Genomic DNA, 10,290 nt, shown 5'->3' with positions numbered 1-10,290 from the left:
ATGGGGGTGTTCTGAGCAAGGACTCCGGAATTGGGGTGCAGAACGCCCCTGGCCCGAATTGGTGTCGGGCTGGCCTGATCCCAATGTCTCTAGTTTTATTTTATTCTGTTATATTTACATTTAAGATAAGGTTGTTCATTGTTGAATCACATTGTTTACATTTTTTAATAATGAATAATTAGCCAATTACTTAAAATAAACAAATACTTCAAAATCCAATAGCTTTTACTAATAAAAGGTTAAGGTTTATGAATATTATAAGCTAAATATAAACTCCACAAAACGCTTACATGTTTATTAATTAGTCATTTAATAATTTATGTAGGAATTATATATCTATATGTTTCTTTTAAAATAGGAGTTCTAGTCCAGTTCTCTATTGTTTCGTTTTTTGAATGAATAATGTGTTTTTGTCAGTCCAACCCGTGTCACTGTTCCTTTAAGAGGGCTGAGCCTGCCCTGTGAGGCTTCAGCGCACTGTTCATCTACCTGCTGCTGCCCACTCCTCTCACGTCTTGATTGGCCGTCTTGGCCGAAATCCTCTTGAATGATTTCAAACCCAACCCGAGTGTTTGGACAAGAAGGAGGGGGGTCCGCGGCTAATTCCGAGCTGGCTGAGTGGAAAGGCTTGAATCCAACCAACACAGCACCTCAGTAAAGAGGCTTACCCGAGGAGCGTTGTTGACGGTAAAACGCGTTCAACAGAGCACCGCCGGTAACAAGTGGACTTTTGAAGGGTCGTGTTTACGCGACGTTTCACATTTTAAACTCAAATTAGGGTTTAAACGAACTGAAATTTCAAATTGTTGGGCTTTTTTTGTTTACCATCGTTTGAATGGAGCGATGTCCAGAGGAGAGGGCGCACATTGCGATGGGACGCGGAGTGTTGTGCTGATGGGGACCAGGACCGGATAGAAAATAACTGGTAACTAATCGATTTAAAATCATGTGTTTCCGTTATTGACGGAATGTGAGTACCAGTGTTTGTTTCCGTAAATAGGCTACATAAAGGGGTTTTCCTTTTTTTAAAATAGTCGGGGCATTCAGTTCATGCACGGGTTGCCATAGCATTGCATTAATATTAATATTCTTTTTCATTATCGGCCTGTTGAAGAAGAGGGCATAACGATGCATTCATATTTTGGACAATGTGTTTTAACACAATTTTGCAACTGAGGGTTGGCTAATTTAGTTTTGACAGTACATTTCAAGCCACTTTTTACACGAACTGAGACTCAGACAGAGACAGCCATGGCTAAAAATCCGTCCGAGGGACCGAAGGATGAAGTGAGCGAGCTGACGGACGATGAGATGCTGCGGTGCAGCAAAGAGGAGTTGATCCGGAGATTAAGGAGGGTTGACGGCGAGAAAATGAACTTGATGATCGAGCATGGCAACATGATGAAAGACATCAACCGGCGGCTGCAGGTGCACCTGCACGAAATCCGGAGCCTGAAGGAGATCAACCAGAAGCTGCAGGACGACAACCACGAGCTCCGGGAGCTCTGCTGCTTCCTGGACGACGACCGACAGAAGGGCAAGAAGCTGTCCCGGGAGTGGCAGCGCTTTGGCCGCTACACTGCCAGTGCCATGTGGAAGGAGGTGGGCACCTACATGATGAAGCTGAAGGACCTGGAGGCCAACCAGGACACCGTGTTGAGGGAGAACTCTGAGCTGAAGGAGATCATCCTCATGCTGGATGAGGAGAGGAACGGAGCGGGGTCCAGGAGCTCCATAGACAGTCAATCCAGTTTAACCAACCTGAACGGTGGCACCGGCACAGTCAGGGATGTTGGAGACGGGAGTAGCACGTCCAGCACAGGAAGTGCTGGTAGCCCCGATCACCACAATCACAACCACATACACAAGCCCGCCTCAGAGAACAGTAAGGTAGGCACCACCACGAGGAGGTCCATGGATGACCTGTCAGCGCCCCACCATCACAGGAGCATCCCCAATGGACTTAATGGTGAGTACACACACTCCCTCCACCTGTGGAAACACACCTGGCTATCATAATCTGCAGGCAGACTTAACACAGTGATGCTCATCCTAGAGTCCCATCAATCAGGCCTGATATTAAAGGAATTCTTCACCTCCAAAACGATCATTTGTGTACCATTTACTCACCCCGTGTTACCTTGAATTCTTGAAGAAAACATATTATTTCTCGCATGCCTCCACGATGATCAAAGAATCAAAAAACTGAGAAAAGCCTCGATCAATTGAGCAAAACTTTATCAAAACATCCGTTTACAAACTCTCACACAACGTGTGTAGTTTAATCCAAGTCTCATTTATCCAGTCGTATGATCACAACTTCTCAAACACATACTTTTTTTTACTGAAACCTCACTATTTAATACACTTCACTCTTATGCGGAAGTGTATTTAAATAGTAAGGTTTGAGGGAAAAGGCATGTTAGGGTAGTAGTGAGCATACGATTGGGTAAATGACACGTGGATTACACTACACACGTTGCGTGAGAGTTTGTAAACGGATGTTTTGATATAGTTTTGTTGTTGTTAAACTCCATTTATGTCAATTCCTCAAGACTTTTCTCCGTTTTTTAATTCTTTGTTCACCATGGAGGAATTTGAGAAAGTTTTCTTCACAAATTCAAGGTATCACAAAGTGACTAATTGATGTACAAATGAACTTTCAGTTGGTTAAGTATTCCTCCAGTGGTAAAATAGCCCTTTTTTGATTTTATTTTCATCTGTGTGGCCAAACATGTGGGATGGATGACCAAAAGTTACCCCTGACTTCAGAGGCCTCTTGAAATGATAGTTGATTTTTTTTCTACGTGGTTGAGCTCTTAACAGACACTGCTGGCCTATTCCATCTGTATTCCTCTTCCTGGTTTCATTCCTCATAGATAATACAGTCAGGATGTGACTGCATTGACGACATATGCTCGTCAAAATTGCTTGGCTTTACCTCACTGTAAGGTCTTGATTGGGGTGATTATGACACGCACACACACATATGCACACACAGTATTCTTAAGTGGCTCAGTCCCATGCTACTCCATCATTTGAATCTGCACTGATTCGGGTCACTGCAATCGTGGTCCTTAAGGAAGAGAGGACTTATCTTAATAGCTTTTTAGAGGAGGAGCACAAGTAAATTGATTTTTCTTTTGGGGTCATTCGCTGATTATCATTGTTGCCTTTTGGTTGTGGAAGAGCACTCATGTCTGCTTAGGGCCCGTTTAAAATGCATGGCATGGGACCAGAAATCAATGTCCCTGTGTTAAGACCTAAATACACGGCTGAAAGCTTCGAGCTGGGATGAAAATGCCCTGATGGAACAGGAGGACACTAAGCTTCATTTAGCTAGCACATGGGCTGATAACTCGCCACGATCTGTTTGGCAAGGGGAGTAAATTCTGTTTCATGTGAGGACAAAAATCCCCCACCCAGTTGAAACTTTATTATAATTCCCCCCCCCCCCCGATTTACAAGGACTGGGCAGCAGCGGCGGCATATAGGAGCTCAAAGCAAGCAGATTCAAATCAGAACACATAGGTCACATGTTATCCATTGGACATTCCCGGACATTGTAGACCTTGAAGGTAACAAATACAAAAGAATGGAAACGAGCATGAGTGAGAGCCGAGGGAGCCCTTTTTAATCCGGAAACACTCACATGCCAGCACACACATTTTTGGTGTGTTGTTTGGCTGTCATTATGTAACATCAATATTGTGTCTGCAGCGACCCAGCACCTCTCTAAGCTGCTGTTTCGCCTGATGTGTGTGACATTGTGTGCCCCTGAGGCTCTGGCTTTGTGTGCTCATCACTGACAATAATGTACTCAGATTCAAATACCCACACAGAATGACACGGCAGCATGGGAAAGAACCGCTTCACTTGAGAGAAGGCTTATTATATTTCATTGTTATAACCAATGCATTGGTAATGAGGGTGATGCTATCTAGTTCTAAACAAAGCTGAGCATGGCAAATCTAAAATGGTCTAAAATAGTCTTATATACACAGATTTTGTATGGCTGGAGAATGGAACTTTAATCATACTTAATGTACTTAAAGTTACTCTAGGACTTATTTTCATTCTAAGGCTACTAAGTTTTCTTCATACTACAAAAATACAAATGGGTGTTAAATGTCATCCTATGTGGTCATTAAAGCCTTAATTTCAACTTGTTGAATCCTGTAGAAACCCTGCATAAGTTAACTGTACCCAGAACTGATTCATCACTCATCTCAATAAATGACTCTCAAACAACAGCTTGAATAGAAAAGTAATTGCGCGCAGGTCCATACTAGCCTCTCCAGCCTGACTACTGAGAACGTTCTTCACCAGCACAGATTGACTCAATTGGCAGCTTGAAATCCGAGCGGAGTGACCATGTTGTGAGGTCGGATCTAGCTGTGGTGTGAGGTCCGCAGAGTGGCTTTATTTAATGATGTCCAAATGCCAGTGGCTCCCCCTGGGCATTTAGGAGACAAGCTCGAGGATTGCCACTCGAGTGCTAAGCGAACAGCATCTGTCCGGTTGCCAGACGCACACAGACGGGAAGCAGAAGAGGATGAATGTGTTTGGTGTCCCAAGAGTAAAACCGACCAGTTGGTTGAGCTCGAGGCTTCTGTTTCATACATTTTCAGTCCATTTTTAAATGTTTTCATGTTTTTTGGCAAATGTAAATATAAAAGTCTGGTTCTTTAAAGGCTAAAGAGGCACTGGGAGAGGAGTGTATAAAAGGGGGCCCTCAATGGGTCTCTCTGGTGTTGGGGGAGTGGCTGAACGTCGGTAAGGGGTTGGCTGGGGAGCTTGGGGGACGGGGGACTGTTGGAGGGCATATTGTGCTTTAAGGAGGTTTGGTGTTCGGAGACATCCTGCTGTCTGCTTAATTGAATTTCTTGTGCGTTGACACGGCTAAACCCCCCCCCCCCCCCTGCACACACACACATACTCCTCTTCCTTTGGGGATACAGGCTGTGAGTGTGCATGTTTACTTGGACTGGGTGTGTGCTGTAATGCGTGAGGAGAGCAAAGGCTTCTGTTCTGAAGACATAAAAATAATAATCAAAAAGAACAGCAGGAGCTCCATTGAATACCACTGTGCTTCATAACCTTTCATTAGTGACTTCAGACTTTTCAACGTCTGCATTCACTTTTGGTGGTCCCGTAACCAAATTCCAGTCAAAACATGGCCTGAAATATGATGCTGTCACAGAGAGCTTGCATTAGGCTCCCCTATAGTGCCACACAGACTGCGTATAGCTGCGTGAGATTAAGACAGAGTGGCCAAGCGAGACAGCAAAGTGCTGCTTTGACATTGTCCAGATGAACTGATAAAGATCCACTCTGCAGTAATGCTTGTTGACCTTTAACAGACCCTCACACGTTCTGCTGGCATCGGAGCTGCTAAATGGCTTTAAAGGAACACTGTGTCGGAGAGCGAGGCTTCTCCGACGTGGACAGAGAAGAAGAAGAAATGATCAGACCGACGAGGCTGACGTCAACATATTCTGCTACTTTTACCACAGTTGAAAGGACGGCTCATGTTGCACAGAGGACTGTGCTTTTCATCAAGCCAGTTAGAAATGTTTCCATGTCTATGATGTCACCAATATAATGAATGACTTGCAGACTCAAACCCATGACAGCTGACTTATTCCAGTCAGAAGTATCAGAAACTGATGTCATTTGGCTCCAGTCACTCAATGTGAGTTACCATACCCTTGGTGATGTGACTAAGGTCATTGACACTGACACATTCACATTAATGCAGAGAAATAAAACATGTTTAAAATTCAACATTCATCTTGTAAATTGTTTTAGTCCAGCTGCGCAGGGACAACGGGGGCTAGTTCTGGCACATTTATGCAGCCGCTGTGGCTTTATCCTTCACTTTCTCACATTCTTGTGTGTGTGTGTGTTTGTTTATCCATGTGTGTGTGTGTGCCAGAGGCCAGTAAGATGTTAAATCATGCCTGATTACTGGAGGCGGCACGCTGAAACAGTGGACTTTCATTACTGAAAAGGTTTACAGTAGCCTCTCCCTCCCCTCGCATCTCCCAACCTAAAGACTTGGTCATAAAACGGACACATTTTGCTGTGAAGTAAATGGAGTTCCAATGGAAGCGCAACAATCAGTGGATTCCCTTGCAGGGCTCAAGTAAATCTGTATGGGTTTTTTTTTTCTTTTATGTTTAGCTTAACTTTGGTGAACTTTGACCCACAAACTCACGCTTGAAGCTGAAATTGGCGCAGCTCCAAAATGGAAGAAGCGGTTGGTTTATTAGCTGTGTTGCACCATCCACTTTTAATTAACCCTCTGTTGCTGGAGTGTAAATTATTGAACACAGTGGTGTACAAGCCTGAGAAGAAAATGCCAAAGGGGAAGAAAACGGCACAGTACAGAGAAAAAAATAAGCTCTGGGAGCTATTGTGATTGGCTAGTGCTGGTATGTCCCGGCAGGCTAGCGTGTTAGCGGTTAGCTCAGCAGCTACAGTAGTTTCCCAGTAGCTTGTAGAACCAAATATTTTGCAAAGATATGTGATTTTAACTGTGCCACTTCCTTTTAAAAAACTTTTCAGACCTCAATACCATGAACCTGTCAGTCAATTCAGCTGTGTGTGTGTGTGTGTGTGTCTCTCAGAAACCAGTCGGATAGGTTAGTGAGTCACTGCAGATTAAGACTCATCAGAGCTCTAGCACAATGGATTGATTTATGTGTTCTTTCCACATCCCAGGAGACTGTTTGCAAAGACCTCCTACATGTGGCCTCAAGTGGATTGTGCAGTTCCTAAGAAGCCATGCTCTCCTAAGTTTAGTCACTCTGTTGAGTCACCCTGTAAACCAAATTAGGTTCAAATTTGTCCTAATTAAAGCACTGAGAAGTTAAAGAATTGCGTGTTTTAAACGGGGGTCTGGCCTGTGGGTGTGTGGTTTAATATATGAGGTGCCACAGTGAGTGTGAACTCTTTCACTTTCTGATTTAGAAGCTTTTCTCTCTCTGTCTCGCTCTCCTCAGTTTCAGTCAGGCTTTCGGTATCTGTTTTTCTTAAATGAACAATCAATCACCAGCGAGTCAAAGTGAGCCCTGGCGTCTCTTTGTGTGACCTCCTTTCTGCTACCAAATGAAACCAGAGGATCAAGAACACAATGGTGTTTTTCTCTCTGCTGTGGTTTCAAGTCATTGTTTGACTTGTCTGCAGGGCTAAAAAAAAAAAAAGGGCGTCCAAGCAGGAATAGGAAGTTTCTGTCGCTGACCTGTTTGTCCTCGCTCAAATTCATGTCTGTACTTCCAAAAGGTTTTTTGTAACCTCATCCAAATGGTTACATTTGTACTTTTCTCACGAAGGGCAACAACTCCGAGATGCATGGTCAAAATACTCTTGATGACTAAACTAAAATTACAGCTCTAAGATTATTATAATTATGAAAATGAATAGGATTAAATTGGGTCATGTTAAAACATGCAGCAGAGAGATTGTAGCCATTTTATTTTTTATACCTACTGTGCCAAATTAAAATTTCTTTCATTTAATTCATTAGGATTTGTTGATATTTAAATTATTTTAAAATTACTTTTTTGAAATTCATCCTCTTTACTGACTGAGTTGTCAAGTATTTAGTTTGACAGTTCTTCAGCTCTCCTTGCACTCTCTGGCTTGCGTTTCCCATCACCCTGTCTGCCTGTGGGAGGCCTGGTCGGCTGATAACACAGATAATGGAGTAGAAACACACACGCATAGATACGCACCGGAGAGTTTGAGAGAAAGAGCCACAGGGGGAACTCTCAGCTGTGTACTGTCAATGAAAAGCCTGTCAGGATGTCCCACATTCCTGGATAAACAAAAGAGGAAGTGGGTCTCTCTCCTCTTAGTGACACAGCAGGAATGTGACTACATGGAAAGAGGAACAGGAAGATGGGGAAAGCGTGTGTCTCTGGGACTCTTTTAGTAACTTTTACCTCCCCTACCCGACCGGCATTCCCTCCATCTGCATCCATCGCTCTCTGGATTCCTGTGAACCGGCTGTTTGATGCATTGATGCGTTCATTCGCATCAATGCAGCGCTCTGCCGACAGAATGGGGTTATAGAGCCAGTATGACCCTCGCACACACAGACACACCATAAGATCTAATGCTAGTTCCTTTTACAAAATGATGTTTGTTCGGTCGTAACTGACATCTTCCCAGGACATTAATGTGGTGTCATGTGTCATCTTACAAGCCAAGTTCAGCCCTCTCTAAGCGTCTCCCTCTTACGTTTACACTGATCTAAATGATGTATGTTCGTCTTTTCTGATCGTTGGACAGCGGGCTGCTGGAGGGGCTGGGTTACTCAGTCGCCTAGGCAACAGCAATGATCATTGGGGCGAGTGGACGGCGCCCACGCCTAGCTTCATAGTCACTGAAGCGGAGGGGAGTAAAGGGGGGTAGGGGGGATGGGGATAGTTTTGGGCATGGTTGGCCTCTGTGCAGAAATATGGCTGTGTGTGTGTGTGTGTGTGTGTGTGTGTGTGTGTTTACTTCTAAGCTACTAATGAACCAGCTTTACTATCATACATAGAACATTCACTTGAGCATGGGTTATTATAGGAAGCAGATCATTTTATAGTTTATAAAATAAATGTTCTTTCTTTTTTGGGAAAGCATATCTGACCTCGAAAGTAACGTGATATGTCCCATGAGTGTCTCTTTATGAGCTTCACATTTGTTTCACGTGACAAAAGTGACTCAGCTGGCAAACTGGAGACACACGAAACCTTTTATGTTTGTAAGTTTAACATTACTATTGTTATTAGCTCTCAGTATCTTTGGTTGATTCAGCATTGATATGGTGACGCCCTATTTACTGATGGTAAAGGTAAATGTTGTGGCATACTGGGGGCAGCAAAACAAACAATTGTCGGGCAATAGACCTTTTTCCATCATTCTGTGAGAAACTGTGATCTGATTTTGTTCAGTTTGCATTAGCAGTAACTTAATACAGCATTCTTTCCGGGAACGTTAAATACTGCAAATATATAGATATCTGAATACTTTTATCAGTGGGCCATAGACTCGATCACCATTGTGCTTTCTCATTCGGTGATAGATAGTGACTTAAATAAAGTCTAAAATAAAATCTACAACCCACCTTGTAGAGGGCATTTTATCAAAGGTACCTTGCACCCTCGCTTGTCCTCTGCCCCATTGTCAGCCTGACCTTAACTGGCTAAAGTTGATTTTAATGAGCGGTACTGCACCCCTGGCAATACCCTTATTGATCTGAGTCATATGTCAGATCTAAACACCTGATTTAAGATGCAAACGAGAGACACAGGAGAGTTACTGGGTTCAGGTGGCACAGTGACGAATACCCATCTGAGGTTGCACCATAAACTCGCAATCAGCAATCCGATTCTGTCTATGCAACACACCCTGTGACCTTCGAAGGTGGAACAGTCCCAGGTTGCCAAAAGTCAGCAACTCCGAGACAGAACACCTCTTCATCAGCTTCTTTTCGAGGCCTGGGAGGAACAAGGCGTTCATCTGGATTTTCTGCCTGTCAGCTCTCTGCTTTTGGTTGCTGTGACATTGGAGACTGGAGTCAGCAGATGCCTTCACCCTGCTTGCATTTAGATAGTGCTGTCTCCTCACTCCAACATGCAGTTTAACAGTTATAGATTGTTTTCTCTGGTGCTTAAAATGTGGGCACGTGGCCACTTTTAAAGTGTTTCCACATGGAATGGCTCATTAGTTTCCAAGTTTAGAGACGTAAATCTTTATTTGGAATTTGAGCAAATGTTTTAGCTGACTGGAAAATCTTTTGCGATAATGAAATATTGAAACACTTGATTGGTTGCTTAGATGATAACAACTTCACAGCCATAGTTGGGACATAACTGGAGCGGCTGCAAAAAAATGTGAAACTTGCAGCGAGCCCTCCAGATGGATTAGATAATGTGGAGTTTCGACGGTCGACTGAAGCATCTGGAATGAATTGTACAGTCTCAACATTGTTGCTCCATCCTCAGGAAGTCTTTTGGGATGGTTTCAGGTAACCGTTCTCTGCTATTCTGGCGGCTAATTTCCTTTGGATGCAGGCCAGTTTAAAGTGCCAAGACTGGACTGTGTTACTTGAGAAAACATGTATCTGTTTTGGTTTGGGATGGGCCTTGAGACAGACATTTCTCTGGACTTGTTCTTGTTACTTAGAGCCCGGGTGGTGGTATTGAAACATTTGAAAGACATGGAAGTATCTCTTTAGGGCGTGTGTCTATGTAGGCCCGGCGTTCTTTGGTGGGAGAAAAGCGCCCCCACTGC

The 10,290-nt window shown here is 43.6% G+C and overlaps 2 protein-coding genes across 6 annotated transcripts in view; one reads left to right on the top strand and one right to left on the bottom strand.

Annotated features, from left to right (window-relative positions):
• The window catches only part of LOC115003692 (poly(A) polymerase type 3-like), a 981,812-nt gene that overhangs the window by 762,124 nt on the left and 209,398 nt on the right, over positions 1 to 10,290 (bottom strand). The gene's annotated exons all lie outside the window — the stretch shown is intronic.
• The window catches only part of ccdc85cb (coiled-coil domain containing 85C, b), a 46,191-nt gene continuing 36,391 nt past the window's right edge, over positions 491 to 10,290 (top strand). For 4 of the 5 annotated variants that reach the window (XM_029425593.1, XM_029425592.1, XM_029425591.1 and 1 more), the window contains exon 1: positions 491 to 1,969. In XM_029425593.1, the coding sequence (XP_029281453.1) occupies positions 1,252 to 1,969 (718 nt within the window). In that variant the 5' untranslated portion in view covers positions 491 to 1,251. Of the gene's footprint in view, positions 1,970 to 5,363; positions 5,767 to 10,290 lie in introns of those variants that run through there. The other variant, XM_029425594.1, reaches the window with a different exon arrangement.

This window comes from Cottoperca gobio, chromosome 24 (assembly GCF_900634415.1).
Source record: "Cottoperca gobio chromosome 24, fCotGob3.1, whole genome shotgun sequence".
NCBI lineage: Eukaryota > Metazoa > Chordata > Actinopteri > Perciformes > Bovichtidae > Cottoperca > Cottoperca gobio.
Note: the sequence above shows the minus strand (reverse complement) of the source record. Positions and strands in the feature narration are given on the sequence as shown.